General features: G+C 36.4%; 1 protein-coding gene across 5 annotated transcripts in view; it reads right to left on the reverse strand.

Annotated features, from left to right (window-relative positions):
* grip2a (glutamate receptor interacting protein 2a) overlaps positions 1–20,523 on the reverse strand; it is a 44,661-nt gene extending 24,138 nt beyond the window's left edge. For 4 of the 5 annotated variants that reach the window (XR_007892891.1, XM_051653467.1, XM_051653470.1 and 1 more), the window contains exons 1-7: positions 20,171–20,523; positions 11,756–11,836; positions 9,466–9,601; positions 6,323–6,468; positions 5,818–5,904; positions 3,142–3,217; positions 179–324 (exon numbers count right to left, since the gene is read on the reverse strand). Coding sequence is in view for 4 of the 5 variants with exons in the window: in XM_051653467.1 (XP_051509427.1) it covers positions 179–324; positions 3,142–3,217; positions 5,818–5,904; positions 6,323–6,468; positions 9,466–9,601; positions 11,756–11,836; positions 20,171–20,333 (835 nt within the window). In the remaining variant the exon portion in view is untranslated. Of the gene's footprint in view, positions 1–178; positions 325–3,141; positions 3,218–5,817; positions 5,905–6,322; positions 6,469–9,465; positions 9,602–11,755; positions 11,837–14,868; positions 15,718–20,170 lie in introns of those variants that run through there. The other variant, XM_051653468.1, reaches the window with a different exon arrangement.
* Positions 20,524–21,873: the final 1,350 nt, after the last annotated feature.

A 21,873-nucleotide genomic window follows, 5' to 3' on the forward strand; every position in this document is an offset into this window, starting at 1 on the left:
CTCATTCTAGAAAAAACAATTGAGATATTAAAAAGATTTCACTTGTGATTCTTTTCCCAATGGGAATCTAGTGGGAATGGAATATGGTTCGAGTCTAATTAAGGCCACATGAGAGTATCTGTGCATACAAGCATAGTCAAGTTTGTGAGTGCACGTGCGCATCTGTGTGCTTGCTCACCCATGACTGTGATGTCATACTCGATGAGGAAGAAAGCCTCCTGGCTGCTCTGCATGATCAGAGTCAGAGCGTCAGCATGTTTCTGTCTGTTCAGAGCAACGCCGTTCACACTCAATACACGGTCGCCCGCTCGCAGGGTCCCATCTCTGACAGAGAGACAGACAGAAACACAAAGAATACAGAGCCATGGATGGGTACAGAGATGAAAGAGAAATACAAAAGGGATTTGAGAAAGGATGTAAACGCTAACACTTAAATACAGGTATCATAAAGTCATCTTAATAATTTATTTTTCATAGTCATTAAAACAGCCAGTGTTGTAGAAACATAAATATGACATATTTGCATTTGGCATTATCCAAACCAACTTACATTGCATTCAAGCTACACATTTTTATCAGTATGTTCGCTGGAAATTGAACCTGTGACCTTAGCATTGTTAGCGCCTTTTTGAAATACAAGAACACTGAATTATATTTTCATGTAGAGTGGGGTTCAAAAGATTCACTGAAAAATGAATAAGAAATTATTAAGATTTCTAGGTCACTGTTCACTTAGAAAATTTGTGTCATTGACATTCTTTGGAACATTATCAGATCATGCTGGAATAACATGGAAAATCAGGTTTTGCACAAACTTGTGGAGTCCACGTCAGCCTGAGCACATGCAGTCATTAAAACAAACCAAATAGGCCTACTAAGTAAATATCAAATGTATGTAAATTTTTCACAAGTGGATTCAGCATTTGGCAGATGCTTATTTCCAAAATGACTTTACAGTACATTCATGGTAGGGAAGACCGCGGCTAGTTTTCACACTTTTTACACTTTTTCACACTTCCAGTGAACGTTTCTCAGGTTAGGTTTATTTTAAAATTTAATTTTTGCATAGCTGGTCTTCAGCATAGACCTTTAGAAGTTTTGGCTACAAAAAAGCTATTGAAAATATTCACTATTCTTGCCCAGGACAAAAGATACAGTTCATTGAACACACACTGACCTTTTGTGACAACATGCCCCAATACTGAGCCAAACAGTCACACTACATGAGGCAAGTTGTCACTGTGGAACTTGTCACTAAACCAGTGGTGTATGTTTTATGTGAACACTGGGGGTTGACGGGGGAATGTGTCCCCATCATCACAAACCACCAAAACACCTACACATCTCTTTAAAGGAATAGTTCACCCAAAAAATTAAAATTCTCTAATTATTTCCACACCCTCATGCCTTTCTTTCTCCTGCAGAACACAAATGAATATTTTAAGAAGAATATCTCAGCTCTGAGGGTTCATACAATGCAAGTCAACAGGGTCCAAAACTGAAGCTCAAAAAAGCACATAAATGCAGCATAAAAGTAGTCCATAAGACTCCAGTGGTTAAATTCTTGTCTTCAGAAGTAATTTGATAGGTGTGGATGAAAAAACAGATCAAGTCCTTTTTTACTATAAATTCTTCTCCCTGCCCAGTAGGTGGCGATATGTAAGAAGAATGTGAATTGCCAAAAACAAAAGTAGAAGAACGCTTAGGAAAGAAGAGCATTAATGAAGGCTGTTTGAAAGTGGAGATTAATAGTAAAAAAAAAAAAAAAAAAAAGAACTTAAATATTGATCTGTTTCTCACCCACACCTATAATATTGCTTCAGAAGAATTGAATTACTTTTTATGCTGCCTTTATGTGCTTTTTTGAGCTTCAAGGTTTTGGACCCTGTTGACATTGTATGGACCTACAGAGCTGAGATATTCTTCTAAAAATCTTCATTTGTGTTCAGCAGAACTGTTCCTGCACAGTTCACCCAAAAAGACTTCACCTGCATTAAACAGGTGTTTATTAGGCTTTTCAGCTAAATTTAAAACGTAAAACAATCATGAAGCACAAAACGATTAATGAGAAAACTAAAATTGAAAAGGAAACATTGTTTTGGTCAGCAAATATTGTAATTAATAAAATGTATACATAGGACATTTAAAGTACTTGTGACAACATGCCCGACCTGACTTTGACTGAATACCTTTGTCCTAAGAATACATTTAAATCTTTCAGTAAAAATCTGCCTTCTTAATATAGTTGACCCATGCCATTGTGGCTTGATTATGTTTGCTTGTTTTTCCCAAGAGCTATAACAAAAATATAATAAAAGGGAAACTTTTATTTGGAAGGTAGAATATTCCTTTAAGAGAGTTTTGAACTAGGTGTTTAAAACCAACATGCAAAACTGCTGCTAGATATATAAAAAATTTCAATTGTGCAATTAGGCTTTTGACTACAAATCGTTTTGTTACAGCGATAGAGCCCTTGTGATAACTTCCCTGTTTGACAACTAGCTCCACTCTTCCCTATTCACTAAACTTAACAGTGTGTACAGTATGTTCCCTGGGAATCAAACCCATGACCTTTTGGTTGCTAGTACCAGTTGAGCTACAGGAAAAACAAGACTTCATATCCCCACTGTATATAATATGTTCATTTTAATTCACAATAGAGCATAAAGCAGGGTTTAATATGCATATATTTGTGTGTTGTTCTGAGTGTGTGTGTGTATGCTCTGGGCTGTGTTCTACCCTTCTCACTCATTCTAAAGTCATCAGCCTATGCTTCAGTTGGCATGTATGCCTCCAAAACCAGCTTACAGCACTCACCAACCACACACACACATTACACACAAAATACTGCATGCTCTCACACTGAACATATATATTATACCTCTCACAAAGACACAACAAAACACAGACTACATATCTGAAATGTATGCACCTACCCAAACACAAACAGACGTCACATCATTATGGTCACACACAGACAGGGTCAGAGAGATTCATGATGATTCAGACATTAGACTAATTAATAAACGGAGACGGTCAAATGGGGCGTCTTTTGCCCCACCGCACATCCTAGTCTTTCTAGCTGAGGAATAAATATATCTCATACACACACTCATATGATTTGACTCATAGTTGTCTCACCTGTCTGCAGGTCCTCCGGGTCTAACATAGGTCACAACTAGAGGTCGAGCCTTTTGCCAGTCCTCATGGAAGCCCCCTGAAACCATGTGAAACACACACCTGACATGCCAGTCTGATGCCCTTAGTCATAACACCCAACTGAACACATACATACACCATCTGCTGTCCTTAAGTGAAACACCAGAGCAAAAACACAAATGCCATTAAATAAGATTTTCCTAACATTTTTGAAATCATTTGGGGGTAATTTAGGAGGAAGATAAAGATTAAAATGTATAGGAATGTTCTGGGTCCAAAACAAGTTCAACTCTATCGGCAGCATCTGTGACATGCTGTTGACTGTCATAAAAAATAATTTAGACTCATGGGCAAAATCATATTTACGATAATGCACTTACAGTGGAAGTCTATGGCCACATCCACACTAATCCATTTTGGTTGAAAACTTTTCAATGTCATCGTTTTCCCAGTGTTTATTTTGTCGAAATCACTGACGAAAACTGTAGTTGACAAAAGGTTATTTGATTTCGTCAATGATAAAATACGAGACGAAAAAGATGCGTCATGACGATAATTACATGATTTTATTAAAGCATACTGTTGACGAAAATATGATGAGAAGAAAATAATAGCAGTGCAATGAATAAACAGAAGAGGAAATATCTAGAAAAACATCTGTTCATAGAAGAAGATATTAAACATGGATTCATCTAATCCAATAATCCATTACGTTGGGGATTTCTTGAGCTGCGTGAGTTGAACGCAATTGAACACCGGCAAAATGAACCGCTTTAAAATGGGTTAATTACCTCACTCAAATGCATCCTATTTATACATGAGATTAACAACTATATCCACAACATATACTGTATGTAATATTACAACTTACATCTGTACAGAGAAAAAACAGGTGACTTTGAACTATATTATGCGCTAGTCATAATATGCGTAACTTGCATGTGAATACGCAGTTTCTGTAAATAACATGCAGCATGCAATGCAATATCCTAAACAGGATAAACAAGGAAAATGAATAACAGTCTCTAAAGCAGGAAGAATTCAGAATACAGTAGGCTAACTTCTAAAGAGTCAATAAAACTTAGTATTTTCATTGCATATAATATTTTATTTCAGGAGCTCAGGTTTTCACACCATAGACAGTTGTAGAGTATTTTGTCTGTTTGGTCTTTTACAGTCAGACACACGTTTTTGTCATTTGCACATTATCACCAACTAAAAAATGTTTTTTTTTTCATTGACTAAAATAATATACCATTTTAGTAAAACTGACTAAAGTCACACTTTATATTAGGTAGCCTTAACTACACTAACATTAAATATATACAAGACTATGTATTTACTATGTAACTACATGTTGTTCTGCAAAATTCCCACATTTGATGCTACTGTGGTTGAGGTACAGGTAGGTTTAGGATTAAGGGTAGGGGTAGGGATAGGATTAGGGGTTAGAGTTAGATTTTGGGGTAAGGGTTGGGTTAGGGGTAAAGTTAAGTGAAACTTTAAATGTAATAACAATGCAACAACATGTATGTACATAATAAATACATTGTATCAAATGTTTAAGTACATAGTAGTTAAGGCCATTTAATATAAAGTGGGTCCAATTAATTAAAGGAATATGATTTTATTGTGATAAAATTGCTTACTAACCTTTTCTGTGTAAAGTCATAGCTAACTGTGCAACGTCATAACCCTAAAATGACTGTAGAAATGATGATATAAACAACTTTATAGCTCAAATAATACATAAGAATTAATGTAAGTGCTTTTATAAAAGAATAAGCCTCACATTTCTGCCTTTAAACCCAGCCAAAATGGGACCATTGACTTCTATTGTAAGTGCCTCTGTGCAACCTTGATTTTTTTTTTTTTTTTTTGGTTGAAGTTTTTTTTTTCTTTCTTTTTTTTTTTTTTTTGTGGTAATCAACATTATGCCACAAATGCTGCCGATTAAGCTTAACTTGTATTGAACTCTGAATATTCCTTTAATATGACATGACCATATATTGACTAAATTTAAATGACATTTTCGTTGAAAGTCTATGCCTAAAACAAAAAACTGTGTAAAACGCCATTCTAGTGTGGATAAGAGGCGTATATGTAGTAAAATTAGTGCGTTTTCAAATGAAAATATACTAGTGTGGATGTGACCTAAGGGACAAGGAAATGTACCGGGATAAATGTTATAATACACACCGTTTAAAAAATTGTCACAAGACGTAACCATTGAATGTTTTAACATGAGACTAGTGTGATAAATTGCATCAGCAACACAAAACTAGACATTCATCCACCTAGGAAAGAAATCCAACTGCTAAAAGGGTGATTTAGACAACTTTACCGCTCAAAGAAAACATATTTGTACAAATTAAGAAAAAATACAGGCTTCACATTTCTGCTTTTAAACAGGGATTCCTTACCCCATAGACTTCAATTGTAAATGCATTTCTCTTAGAGCGATTTTGTTAGTTTTTCAAACTGAGGGACAAGTAGATATTTGAACAACAGCATGTAACTTCTATTGGACACGGAACATTAACACAATAGCACATGTCATGTCTTGGGTGTTTCTTTAGGAATTGCATCAGGTCATGGTAAAAACAAATGAAATATTCACATAAAGACATTTCAAGTTGTCAGACAGTGGTTCATTACCTCTCAGAACGAAGCCAAAGCTGTTGCCTTCTTTCTCCAGACACACTTCAATAGTTTTAGAGATGACATTGCCGGGATTGCTGGGAGCTAAACACAATGATCGCAGTGTTACTTCATGGGAACCCCATAGACTGAAATTTATATACTTAAGTGCAACAATTAATTTCTTACTCAGTGATTTTGTCTTGTTTTGAAGTAAAATGTTTAAACATCCTTAAAATATGGTTCATTTGCTTGACAAGCAGAATTGCATGGCTTTATAGGTCCTCCAGCTAAACATTTACATTAATTCATTCACAGAAACTGCCACACCATTATTTAAATTAATTTACAAATCAATTATTGTGGTATAATCGACAGTATTTCAGATAAATCAGCTCCTAATGGGCACATAAAAACAAAATGAATTGTCACTTTACATGTCAGTCAGACAGTCTCTTCCTGTCTAAATGGGTGAATCTGAATCCTGGGGATGTATTGTGTGTGTGTGTGTTTGTGTCCTTACCGAATAGAGGCAGCTCGTACTCCACCTCCAGCACCACACGTTCACCGATGTTCTTCAACATGCTGATGATCTCATCGTGTCTGAGTTTGGACAAATTTATACCGTTCACTGACTTGATGTAGTCACCCACATTGAGCTGATCACTCCTGCCACAAACACACAGATGCATATGAAAAATATATATTACGACTGAACAAGATTCTGCCTTAATGTGGTGATGTATTAACATACAAAATTCATAGTAAACATTTTTTATGAATTGTAGATTTGGGCATCCAAACTTCATGCAGAAATGTTGTTTGTATGAGTGTATGTTTCCTCTAGTCTAAACATACACGGAAAGCATAATTTTCTTTAATAGAACATACATTTTTCTTACATTTTACACATTATTTTTCTTACAGTTTGATATGATTCATACGTGTCCATATTTATCTTTTACAACTTTTATACCATAAAATGGGACACTTTCATAGTATGAAACCTACATCAAAGACTTGTTAGAGTTATGTGTGTTAGCATTCTATATGCTACTGTAAATTAACTTTTAGCAGATATATATGCATTTAGAATTTACAATCTTTCTCTTCTGGGAAAACTGACCAAAAAATATTAATGCCTCATCCTTCACTACACAGATTAGTTTGTCCAATCACATGCTATCTAGAATGAGAACACCACCTGCAACCAATCAGCGAGTAGCAAATCATGGATCTTGGCTGAGCTATTGACTATTTAAAAAAGAGAGATGAGTCCTTCAATATGTCCCACCTAAACCTCCCTTTCTCAATAGGAAATATGTCAACACAGGACAGACAACACTTGTCAAGCTATGATATATACAAACAGAGAACAGATATCTACTACTGGAAATGATATCCACCTTATAAGATTTATACAGTACAGGCTATAGCTTTTTCATACACAAATCCAAACCCTATAGCACAAGATTAATTCCATACAACACGGCTTCACTGACATGATGACTGCACAACACGACAAACCATCAAAATATCTGCTGTAGAAAGGTAAGCCTTGTTGTCGTGCAGCAGAGACCTGCAGTGTGTGTGTGTGTGTGTGTGTGTGTGTGTGTGTGTGATGTCAGCAGAGCTGACTCCTCATGTACTGTTGTAGAAGCTAATTTAAGCCGCTGCTGTCACCCAGTGCTGTAAGCATCATGTTAACTATGACTACACGCAGGAAACAGCACCCACTCACAACCAACACAATGAGTGTAACAAAAGCAGTTCATTTACACATGAGAACACAACCAAAGGCAAAACTAAACACCTAAACACATCCTTTTTGTGTTTTTGCATAATTCTGCAGTGGAATTAAAAGGAATTAAAATACACTGTGATTTCAATGTAAGCTTCAAAATACCAAGATTTTATCTACTTTCCATTTACACTAGACATAAAAGCAAACATGAACATATTGTGACATATTTCAGAGCAAAACAGGATGTTAATTGAGAAAAAAGTAGGGCGGGACTTTGATTTAACCATTGGAAATTATTTGATCATTAAAGGGATAGTTCACCCAAAAATGTTTTTTGTTTTTGTTTTTGTTTTTTAATCATTTAGGCTACTCACTTTGATGCCATCCCAGATGTGCATGACTTTCTTCTGCAGAAAACAAATGACGATTTTAGAAGAATATCTTAGCTCTGTAGGTCCTTTCAATGCAAGTGAATGGTGGCCAGAACTTTGAAAATCCAAATATCACATAAAGGCAGCATAAAAGTAATCCATACAACTCCAGTGGTTTAATACATATTTTCTGAAGCGATGCAATTACTTTGGGTGAGAAGCAGATCAATATTTCGGTTCTTTTTTTTTTTTTTTTACTATAAATCTCCACTTTCACTTTTTACTATGTGAAAGAATGTGAAATTGAAAGGGTAAGTGGAGATTAATAGTAAAAAAGGACTTAAATGTTGATGAAATGAAGATATGGATTTAACCACTGGAGTCACATGGATTACTTTTAGGCTGCCCTTATGTGCTTTTTGGAGCTTGAAAGGTCTGGTCACCATTCACTTGCATTGCATGGACCTACAGAGCTGAGATATTCTTCTAGAAATCTTCGTTTGTGTTCTGCTGAAGAAAGAAAGTCATACAAATCTGGGATGTCATGAGGGTGAGTAAATGAGAGAATTTAAATTTTTGGGTGAACTATCCCTTTAAAAGTGGGCATTACATACAAGGAGGTAGCCTGATAATGCAGACTTTAGATCACCTGTCCACAAACAACTCTCATTTGTAACTCTGTATTCTCTCACTAACGAGCAAATCAGTTGTGCGGCTGCCTGCAGGTCAGCCTGACCATTCGGCTGTAATCTTCTTTATCTGTGTGTGTGTGTGTGTGTGTGTGTGTGTGTGTGTGTGTGTGTGACAGAGGGAGTGAGATAGAGATAGATAGAGAGAGAGAGAGAGAGAGAGAGAGAGAGCGGTCATGTTAGTACTGCATCAGCTCATCACACTCTCATTGGCTGATGTGATGGAGCAGCCTACATCCTGAGGTCACACACACACAACACACACACACACACACACAGGAGCACAGATCCTGAGGTTAAAGAGCTGTGAGAAAACATGGTGCATCATTCACCAAACGAAACACAAAGACACCTACCAACAGTGCCGGTGGGGGGTGTGTATTGGGGTGTTGAGTCTACACCTCAACTGAACTGCAGCTGCATATGCACACTTCTGGCACACGCATTAATAGTAGTATAGCATGGGAATTGACTGAAAAGGAGTAACTACTAGCTGCTTTGAGTCACTGCTTTCCTATTCTTGATAATGATCAAACTGATGTCTCCCTCAAGCAGTCAAAAGGTCAGGTTTCAGCAAAGGTTAACAAGTGATGAGTGCTTAAGAAACAAGCTTCATAAAGCTACGAAACCTTAAACTGGTGCCTACCAACACTTACACACATTTTAATAATCCATCACTGGCATTAAGCATATATAACATACTAACCAACTTCAAATACGAGCTCAATCTGACAGGCTTGTCATCATAGATGAGCCAATATGGGATGAAAAATCCCAAATTATATCTCAGATAATATCTATATTGTTTCTTCAAATTGCTTAAAGGGCTATTTCCCCTCAAAATGTGTCCTCTGTTTCTCACCGGGTTGCAAGACCTCCTGGTCTCAGGTTTGACACTCTTGGTTTGCCATCCTTGTCACAGCCTCCGGAGATGGTGAGGCCGAGACTGCTGCCCTCTTTTTTAATCAGTTCCACTGTGGTCACACCTCTCTGCTCATCTGCGTGTGTATATATACACAAACAAACACAATACACACACACATCAGCACACGGGTTTCACAGCAGGTATCTCACCGGCATGCCCACAGGGGAGCTTGTCTAACCAAGAATTGTGATGTGGAATCCTTTAGCCATTTTTTGAAAGACAGATGGTGGTAGAGTGGGCACACACTGTGTGTTGTTTTCTGGGATACGTTATAGAATTATACAACTGTGATTCTCATAAACCATTTGACAAGTAATGTCAAAATCTAAACAGGTATATGTGGAACAAATATTTACTGCATTACATAGGTTCCCACACTTTTTGACCAATGAATTTCCATGACCTTTCCAGTCATTTGTAATTACCAGATAAGAATTTGTAAAAACTTATATTTAATTCATATTGATTCACTAATGAATCATTTAGAATGATTTCTGAACTGGTTCGACCAGTTCACTGAAAAAAACTCAAGAGCAATTTGCATTTTGTTAAAATTAAACTGTTCCTGAATTGTAGGCTATTATATGGAGGACAAAACCTGCAAAAATATAAATAATTAAATGTGCAAGGAGATAAACAAAAAATTAAATAAATGCACCACTTAATGCAAACATAACAATATAAAACGGTAGGAAAATGCAAAAATGTTAAAGAACATTTTTCACATTTTCACAATCAATGATTAAATAAATGTTTAACAAAATTTCTAGCTTTTATGATTCTCCAAACTATTCGGTGCCTCGCAGAACTTCTCTTTGCCAAACTCCTGCCAAACTGTTGCACTTGGTATCTACCTGGCTGTCACTCAACAGTTTGACTGTGATGCCCGAACAGCTGTTGACATCCTCTCATTAGCATGTTGCGCAAAGGAAAGATAAATATGGAACTGCATACAGAAATAAATGCATGATTAAAGCAATATAGAAATGTAGAATTTAAAACTAACTTTCAATTTTGAATTTCCTTTAGCATTTTTGCATGTCCTAAATCATTTATTCATGTTTTATATATATTTTATATATATATTCAATATTTTTGCATTAATAGGTGCATTTATTTATTTAATTAATTATTTGTATATCTCCTCGAACATGTATTTATTTATTTATTTATTATGCATGAATATGCAGATTTATTTATTTATTTATTTATTTGTGTACCTCCTCGCATATGAAATTATATATATATATTTATTATGCATGAATATGCAGATATATTTACTTATTTGTGAATTTATTTATTTATTTAATATTTTTTGCAGGTTTCATCCCCCATGTTACCTAGTTGCAAATTATTTCCTAAATGACCATCTGTAAAATATTTAGTAGTTCTTCACTCATAAAGATAATCAGGGACCCAGTAGCTGAGAATTTGCACCATGTACCTTTGGATGATTCCATAACGTTTTAGCGATATAGACACTATACCATCCAAAGTGTGCCCTACTTGCAGTTGTTCAAAAATAGCAGCTGTAAATCAGCATTTGATTGTAAATGTTAGTGTAGTACATCATATTAACTGACATGATTCATCACAAGCGCAAGGGAGAAAAAGAAAAGAACAGAAAGGGTGATCAAGGGGGTACAGCAGCAGTCCAAAGAAAACAAATATCAGCATTTTCACAAAAGAACAGTCTCTTCACCTAAAGGTAAAAGACACAGTGTGTGTGTGTGTGTGTCTGTGTGTGTGTGTGTGTGTGTGTGTGTGTGTGTCAGCTGAGGCACACAGCATGCTATAACAGTGTCTTAAAGGGATAGTTCACCCAAATTTGAAAATTCTGTCATTTACTTTCCCTCGTCTTTGTTCCAAACCAGTATGACTTTCTTTATTCCATGGATCACAAAACGAGAAATGTTGAAGAATACTGGTCGCTCTTTTTTATGCATTTACAATGAATGGCAACTTTCAAGCTTCACAAAGGATGCAAAAGCACCATTAACAATTAGCCTACATGACTTCTGGGCTTGGATGAGGAACAGCCCAAAATTAAAGTTGTGTTCCACAGAAGAAAGTAAGTCAGATATGAAATAACATGAGGGAGAGTAAAGATGAGAGAATTTATCTCTTTAATACAAGAACAACAAAATAAACAGAAAAGGGATCTCATCTGAAACAGTAGGAAGTTATCTGCAGATTTTTAGCTTTGTAGGTTTGGATGGCGACCTACCAACAAGACTGCACCTTTTGGTGAAACCGCTGCTGTCACTCTCAGCAGAGTCTTTGCTTCCCTTTGAGTATGGGGCATCATCTGAAAAATAACGGAAAAGATTAAATATATTATATACTTTAGATAGCTCATACCAAGTGGCCTTACAGGTTACAGATTATTTGTTGGATTTAATAGCTTAAATATAATCTATTTTGCACATAAGCAGCCAGGAAAAGTGGCATTTTTAAGTGACTTTTGCACAGATCATATTGAAAACTTGATTTTCATCCACTGAGAATTGATAAGATTGTGAAAAGTGAGCATTCCATACCAGAATGAAGCTAGGTGATTGGAGAGGAGTGGTTGAACATTTAAAAAGGTATGTCGCCTTTTAAATGACTTTCCTTTTCGTCATCGAGCCCTATTATCCTACTGGATAATGTTAACTTATAGTCCTCCACAACTGATCACAAACTCACATTCAGCTCTGACTCTTTCCTGGTACAAAACGCCCACCTCTTATGATCCAATTAATTACCAAGGATTAAATCAAGCCCCACCTTATGCTTTTTTCTCATTACATTTCCTGTTTCACTCTGAAATACATTACATAAAAGAAGTAAAATAGGTTGCAAATGGTGTTTTATGTCCACTTTAAATTACTGAGGCAGTTCCCCCCCATAGCAACCTAGTAACAATGGTCATAGCTCAAGGCTTGTCCCTTGGTGGGCTTGAACCCACTACCTTTCAGTTTCCAGCCCAGAGCTTTTACCACTAGGTTATACAACCCATGTCTAATAATGTCTGATTTGTTTCCTTTATTACTGTCTAGCCCTGGAGTAAGTTTATTTATTTTTTTATTTTTTTACTGCACCAGCTGTGTATGAAGACATATATGTGTCTGTATTAATATCCCCATCAGCCCCAACCTTCATAACTTATAATCCATAAGACAAATAGATACCCTGAAGACATTCTTTGGACTAAAAGGAATCAGAAACCAGCTTTCGACACAATTTCTTTGTAACCATTTGTATTTTCTAAGTGTAGAGTGCATACCTGCTACTCAAATAAATTAAGGCCAACAAACCCAATTCAGTCCTTCCCGAGTGTTAACAGCCCATAAACATCCTTTTGGTCAGTTAAGATGGTTCAGCTTCCTTAGGCCAAAAGTCTAAACAAACCAATAGCCAACCAGACTATTTGTTTTAGATGTCAAATGGTCACCACATCACACCAGTGCTTTAAAGACCTTTAAACTTTCACAACCACTGAAATAATATACTTAAAGCGATAGTTCACCCAAAATGAAAATTCTCTTGCCTTCATGCCATCCAAAATGTGTATGACTTTCTTTCTTCTGCTGACCATAAACGAATATTTTTAAAAGAATATCTCAGCTCTGTAGGTCCATACAATGCAAGTGAATGGTGACTAGACCTTTCAAGCTCTAAAAATCACATAAAGGCAGCATAAAAGTCATCCATACGATTCTAGTGGTTTAATATATGGCTTATAAAGCAATGCATAAATCCTTTTTTACAATAAATCTCCACATTCACTTTCAGAATGTGAAAGGGAAAGTGGAGATTTATAATTAAAAGAAGGCTTTAAATATTGATCTATTTCTCACGCACACCTATTATATAGCTTCTTTAGACATGGATTTACCAATGGAGTCATATGGATTTATGTGAATTTTGGAGCTTGAAAGGTCTGGTCACCATTCACTTGCATTGTATGGGCCTACAGAGCTGAGAGATACTATTTTTTTTAAATGTATGTGTTCAATAGAAGAAAGAAAGTCATACACATCTGGGATGCCATGAAGGTGGTTAATGATGAGAGAAATTTTTGGGTGAACTATCCCTTTAATGTTATGATTCTTTCAAAGCACAGTTTTCTATATGGCACAAGCAAAGAAAAACAGAGACATACAATGATGCCTCTGAAAGTAAGAGTCAAGTAAAATGGACCATGATATCTCATTTTCTAAGTCTATTGAAACTCTGAAACTAATTTGGAGCAAACCACTCCAATGGCCCTGGTTGTGTTGACACCAATCCTGATGTAGGTTAAATGGATGATGTTCCAACAATGCAGATGGAAGCTCAGGACCTATTTTCAGAGCTGGGCTTTTATTTATAGTGGCCCCAGTTGTCATTCCTTTCTCAGCTCTGAACACTGAACGGGCTTCTCCATTAACACTTTTTTTATTTTTATAGAATGGCAGATCCTTCTGGGAAAAAACATATAAATATTATGTTTGAAAAAAAAAATGTGTAAAGTGTGAGCATGAGGTTTTATTTATTTTAACTACACTGTGAAAAAGGACCATGCACATACACTTTTCATTGTATTGTGAGCAGTATCCTGTGTACATGGCAAAAACACTTCAAACTTGACCGTAAATAAAAAGGACCATGGTACTACTATATTTCAGACATGGTACCAGGAAAATATCATGTTTTTTTTTTTTTTTTGGACTGTATCATGGTAGTACCATAGTATTCGTTGAAGTACTTTGGAGTACCATGATAATACCGTGTTTTGGACATGTACCATGGCAATACCAAAGTTTTGTGGACATGGTATCGGGAAAATACCATGTTTTTGGACTTTACCATTGCAACACCATTGCATTCGTTGAAGTACCTTGGAGTACTATGGCAATACAGTGTTTTGGACATGTACGATGACTATACTAAAATGTTATGGACATGGTACCATAGAAAGACCATGTTTTTTGGACTGTACCATGGTAGTACCGATAGTATTCATTTAAGTACCTTTGGAGTACCATGGTAATACCATGTTTTGGACATGTACCATGGCAATACCAACATTTTATGGACATGGTCCCAGGAAAATACCATGTTTTTTTGCACTGTAAAATTGTAATACCATGGTATTCGTTCAAGTACCTTGAAGTACCTGGTAATACCTTGTTTTGGACATGTACCATGGCAATACCAACATTTTATGGAAATGGTACCAGAAAAATACCATGTTTTTTGGACTGTACCAAGGTAATACCATGGTATTCGTTGAAGTATCTTGGAGTACTATGGCAATACAGTGTTTTGAACAAGAACCATGACAACAGATGAATTGAGAAGATTGTGACTCACCACTTTTGTTGCGACCCTCTCTTCTCAAGCCACACAACATCATGGGAATGTTACGACTTCTGATTCTGTCACATGCCAGTCTGAGAACCAACTAAAATTTACCAAACTCTATGGCAACCACACTGCATCAACGAACTGGAAAATAACATGTTAACCTATAAAAGTATTCCAGAGAGTATGTCCACAACTCAAGTTAAGACTCTTTGGAGCTGCTTTTGTAGGAAAATTGGATGAATCTTCTTTAAACAGAATGGCACGGTCCAGGAGAAGGCAAGCAGACTAGGTTTATCCATTCAGCGTAGAAGAATAAAAATCCACGAATTCAGACACTACAAATTGCTTACCCGGTTAGCATTCCCATGTTATTCAATCCATAAAGGCAGACTCTATAAAAATCATACAGAATTCCACAATTTCCAAGACATAAACATCAACTGATTCATTACAGCAGGGTCACGTGTGTAAGAGTGAATGCATGAATAAATGACTGAAAAAGTGTCTTGCAGAAATGGATTTTGATTATTCTTGAGATATTCCACTGTGCCACTCCAATTTGTCATTTTTAAACACCATAACGTAGTTCCCTCTGCCTTCAGATTTCAACTGTCAATCAACAAATGCAACTAGTCTCCAATCAGTCATACGTTTAACAAATCTTCTCCGCTCAGTCAGATTCAGTCCTGTGTATGCAGCATGAGTCGAAGCAGATGGTAGTTTATCCAGCTATGACTGCGCTGCGGTATGGGAATGTAGACGAACGCTTTAGTGCTTTGCACAGAGCTGCCCCGGACAGCAAAGCGACAGATCAGGCTGTCTCTTTTCTTCTCCTTTCCAACGCTCCTCCTTCACTTCTTGAGCTTCTTATGTTCACATGTGTTCTTCCTTTCTAAATTGGCCTATTAATCATCCCCTTTCACACACTCACACACACACACACACACACACACACACAGTCTTATACTCAGTGCCTGTGAGTATCTTCCTACCGGCAATCTAATGTAGTCACAAATAATAGTGTTGTATTAAACACACACACACCCTACTCCCTCATGTCTCTCTCTCTTTCTCTCTCACGTGCCCCTTCTCCCTTCATTTAGCAGTCAAAAATCTTGCATTAAACAATTCTGACAAAAATGTACCATGGTAAAATTGTTTCATTTTCATTATTGTTACAAATAAACTGGTAAATAGCCTCTAGTGTGTTCATTAAAGAAATAAAACAAAATGATGTGTAGTGATGGTACCAGATGGTAAAATTGTACTTTGATAGATAATATGGTGCTGAATGATTAACATTCAAGTTTACCATGGTTTTTACCATGGCATTCCAAGGCACATCAAAAAATTCTATGGAACTATGGTACATGTCCATTTATCTAGTTCACCATTACAAAAAATTACAGTGGTGGTAGGGATACCATGAAACAGTAATCCATCATATGTATTGGCCAATAAAATTAATTATCTGCACCGATGTTTAAAGCAAAAATTGTTATCATCCAATAAAAGCAATTATCTACATATTCATATACCATCTTATTTACTAAAGATCCACCGATGTATTGGCCAGTAAAAGCAATTATATGCATATTCATATACCATCTTATCTACTAGAGATCAGCCAATGTATTAGCTAAAGATCAGTATCGGCCAATAAAAGCAATTGTTTGCACCAATGTTTTGGCCAAACACAGGTATTGGCCAATAAAAGCAATTATCTGCATATTCATATACCATTGTATTTACTAGAGATACACCGATGTCTCGGCCAAACATCCGTATCGGACAACAAAAGCTATTATCTGCCCCGATATTTCGCCCAAACATTGGTATCGGCCAATAAAAGCAATTATCTGCACCAGTGTTTAAAGCAAAAATCAACAATTATATGCATATTCATATACCATCTTATCTACTAGAGATCAGCCGATGTATTAGCCAAAGATCAGTATCGGCCAATAAAAGCAATTGTTTGCACCAATGTTTTGGCCAAACACAGGTATTGGCCAATAAAATAATTATCTGCATATTCATATACCACTGTATTTACTAGAGATACACCGATGTCTCGGCCAAACATACGTATAGGACAACAAAAGCTATTATCTGCCCCGATATTTCGCCAAACATTGGTATCAGCCATAAAAACAATTATCTTCATATTCATATACAATCCTATTTACTTGGGATATACCGATGTATCAACCAAAGATCGGTATCGACCAATAAAAGCAATTATCTGCATATTCATATACAACCTTATTTACTAGGGATACACCGATGTATCAGCCAGAGATTGGTATCAGCCAATAAAAGCAATTATCTGCACCAATGTTTAAAGCTAAATCGTTATCAGCCAATAAAAGCATTATCTTCATATTCATATACAATCTTATTTACAAGGGATGCACTGATGTATCGACCAAAGATCGGTATCGGCCAATAAAAGCAATTATCTGCATATTCATATACAATCTTATTTACTAGGGATGCACTGATGTATCGACCAAAGATCGGTATCGGCCAATAAAAGCAATTATCTGCATATTCATATACAATCTTATTTACTAGGGATACGGCGATACATCGCTAAAGATCGGTATCTGCCAATATAAGCAATTATCTGCACCGATGTATTGGCCAAAAATGTGTATCAGCCAATAAAAGCAATTATCTGCATATTCATATTCAATATTAATTACTAGGGATACATCGATGTATTGGCCAATAAAAGCAATTATCTGCATATCCATATACCATCGTATTTACGAGAGATACACCAATGTATCAGCCAAAGATCGGTCAATAAATGCAATTATCTTGGAAGACATGTAGAGACAGAAAGTAGAGTTACTAATATTTCTATCAAAGTTCTATAATTAATTATCAGTTATTTGAAACAAGGTAGCATAAAGCGGAACCACCAAACTATTGGTATCGGCGGATGTTGTTTTAAATAACCAGATATATCAGCACACAAGTTTTGTATTGGTGCATCCCTAATATTAACATCAGTATTTACCATTCATCATGTTGTTATCTTGTTTCAGAATGGCTTTTATTATATTAAGCTCTTTTTAAACATCTTAAGTAGGTTTTTTTCCACAACTGTTTTTGGTTTGCTCATTTGGAGCTTTAAGACATTAAAGCATGATTTTCTGCACAGCAGCTTTGAAACAATATGTATCAAGAAAAGCACTTTACAAATAAAATTGACCTGACTTGACAATATGGAAGCAATAAACTTTACTAGCTGTGGAACTGACTGGACAAAGCAAAACTTTGAGAGCTTGAAGAGCTGTTCTCCAGTTTCAGTTTTGGGACAGGTGGGGGTATTTTACCCACTAGTGGATTTTGACTTGACAGCCGCAAGAGTATTGAGAGAGGACAAACACCCGTCTCTCCCATTAACACATACCACACATTCTTCTCTTTATATATCACCAACATACATAAGCTCCTTCCCCAACAAAAGACATCACACGACAGATGGGTGATTCTTCAATTAGGGGCACTTTTGACTATTGGGAGCTTTCATCTGTTAAAACATTTATCACATAAATGAAATAAATATTTGATAATGGCTTTGATTAAGCTTTAAATTGATTTTGTTTGTGTGTTTGAGCAGTGTTGGGTAAGTTACTCAAAAAAGTAGTAAACCACAAATTACTAACATTTTTTGAAAATAATTTTCAAAAAATGTAACCAGATTACTGTACTAATTTCTTCATAAAAAAGTAATCACATTACTTCTTAATTTTCTTACACTTTCCAAGGAAAGTTTGTTTTTCCCCTCAACAAATTCAAAATGTCTGTATTTCATTGTTCATGGTTGCACACAAGTCATACACTCAGCACCACTCATTTCTTCCATAAGGCCCAGGTATACTTTGTTTTTGCATGTGCCGGATCGCCTCGCACCCGGTCGACTGCGTTGCCTTTCTGAGTATACTTTTCAGACCTAATTGGAATGTGTTCGATGCATGCGCAGTACAACGGCTTTGTGACACTCTTTTAGTACAGTCAATGGCCAGCGCATGCACAGACGACGCAAACAGATGAGGACCGTGTGCGTGAGTCAAGAAAATCTAGGCGGCGCACGGTCAAGCCACACGGCTGTGCTGATGACGTAATTTGCGTCACACACACTGTGCGTGGAGGGATCCGCAACGCACACACCCGAAGCATACTTTGGCCTTTACAATGACTCGTTATGGGGCGCACACTGACATAAAAATTCATGAAAGTAATTAATGTTTTAAATACATTCTACACATGTGTTATTTTAGAAATATTTGTAACCCAATGAATGTACTTAAAAGTAATTAACTGTAATCTGATCACAAGAATTTTAAATGTAATGCAATACACTACTTTTTGACAAAAGTAATTTGATTAGAGTAACTTATTACTATGTAATCAGATTACACCCAACACTGGTTGTGAGTGATGATGGTGTTTTGTGTGTGTGTGTGTGATGGTAATGACAATTTCTATGTGTCTGAATTAAAATTCTCAATATTAGCTGATTAGATAATGATAATGACATATGATAATGGCAATTTCATTTCTGAAATGAAATATTCTGAAATGAAAATTAGTTTCTGATAATTTCTTGTTTTTGTTTCTAAAACTATGACAAAGTCCTGATTTTAATACAAATGTACTTTAGAGGGAAAGTAAAAGTCTTGGTAGGGGACAAGCCCAACATCAATTTAATACTAAATTCTAAAAGATTTTGATACTCAAAAAAAAAAAAAAAAGAAAAAAAAAAAGAAAGGTAATAAACAACAAAGCTATTTTAATCTATGCTAGAGTGTTTTCTTAAAAAGCATTTTATTTAAAATCATCCTAAGGATAGAAAAGTTCATTGAAAAAATCACCCGCACATAATACATTGCACGTCATGTGTTCCCTTGGCACTGACACTGTAAAGGGAACAGGCCATACATGCGCATCATATGTGTTTTGCAAAAGAATGGATGATAATTTGTACATGCAGGGATTCAAAAATGTATTGACATTATACTGCCCCCATGTGTCTGGAAGCCAGCTCTGCAGATCTTGTATGCATTTCTGATGCATTTCAAAACACATTCACAATTCAAAGAAAACATAATTAAACATATTACAAATATTGCACATACACATAATCACTCAACCATGCTCACTCCTGAAGTGTACCACAATTATGTTACATAAAATTCACCCTTTACTCCTGTACAAACACACCCACACATATATAAATGTAAAGGCCCCACACCTTTTGCACACACTATACATTTTCTCACACGTCTCTTACCTTTAACCCGTCCTCGGATCACTCCCATCCGACATCGCAGAGAAAAAGAGAACAGCCTTCTTTTCCCTTTCACTCCTCCAGTCAGTCCTTTCTTCACGGCCCCCCGAGCAGGGACCCCGTCCGGGAGTAGTTTAGGATTAACTGTAAAACTTACACGCCACATGACTCCTCTTTTCTATTTAGTCTTTGCGTTTCTTTACCTTCCTTACTCTCTACTTCTCTTCTTTTCTTATCCACCTCCTCTTCCCTCTGTCTTTATCCTGGCAAAGCCGTCTTGTCCATTCTCTTTTGGAAATATTTTGGCTTAATCAGATTTAAGAGAGAAACACCTTTGATTGTACTTCCACACTCTTCATATGCATGTCATGCCAACCTGGGAATGATTTAATCATAAATGCAGTTATATACAGAGGGCAGGGCTGGTAGCACTGTTGGGGTGCATGTGTGTGTGTGTGTGTGTGTTGGCTGCTCATGGATGGGACAGATGGACTGATTCTGCCTTCTACAGAGACACAGGCTGTCCAAACCCCAGGAGAAGAATCACCCTGAGACACCACACTAACAAAAATTACTATGGTAATACCACATTATTTTGGACATGCATCATAGCAATACCATGTTTTTGGGTATTGGTACAGTTATTTTTTATTTTCCGTAGTGTTCGAATTGATAGTCTCCTTTACCGACCTAACGGGGTCACCGTCTGGAAGTTCTTTAGCACGAGGAGCACTTGGGCGTGTTTGGAATTTTCCGATTTACAAAATCTAATTTGGATTATTTATGAAAACTGGGACAGATAATGGCCAATGTTGTGTTGTGTCACTGCAATCATTAAAAAAAAAAAAAAAAAAAGAAAAAGGGTTTTTTTTTTTTTTTATGTTTCTAGTATTCTAGTTTTGATGAAACACCAGGGGAACCCCCAGGTTAATTGTTTTGGCCTTATGAGGGGTCAGGGACCCCCCCCAGCAGCCCCTCAATTGGAACACTGGTTTTCCATCATAACTCACAGACAACTAGAAATATAAATGCGATCTATTGCTGTAAGAAATATAAGAGTAAATATTTACACTGAGAAAGACTTTATCGTAATATTGAATGGAATAAGTCAGAATGTTACAGTTTACCACTTTTCAGGGTCCAGTACATTCAATAGCATAGTATAAATCAAAAGGGGGGGCATGACCGTGGCTCTAGTCTGTGATGCATCAGAACCTGTTCCACTAGCATTTCAACCAATGGGAAGAAGTGGGAAGAAATGTGTGGCCACCATCCATTCGGTCTTTCACCATTCAAGTAGATAGGAGATGTACTTTCATGCTGATTATTTCCATAGAAAATAAGAGCGTTCCCAAGATGGCTGGTGAGTGGACTAACTTGCTTTGAAAGCACTTTGGTATAACTAAAAAGTAGTAATCGTTTCCATAGCAGCCTACTGCCTTGTTTTTAGTCATAGCATGGTAATACCATGGTACAATGTCAAATACATGAATATGGTAATTATTCAGTACATAGTATTCCCTTGGTACAGTCACTGTCCCAAGGGCAGTAGTTCATTCTAAACATGTCCAGAACTTGTCACTTGACTCAAACTGAAATTCCACATAGACTATTATTCAAATTCAAACTCAGACCTGTCACAACTTGTAGCCTAGCTCTTTCACACAAAGAGAATAATTCCTACATTTACAACTCCACATCCTTCC

The sequence above is a fragment of the Myxocyprinus asiaticus genome, chromosome 24 (assembly GCF_019703515.2).
Source record: "Myxocyprinus asiaticus isolate MX2 ecotype Aquarium Trade chromosome 24, UBuf_Myxa_2, whole genome shotgun sequence".
NCBI classification, from domain to species: domain Eukaryota; kingdom Metazoa; phylum Chordata; class Actinopteri; order Cypriniformes; family Catostomidae; genus Myxocyprinus; species Myxocyprinus asiaticus.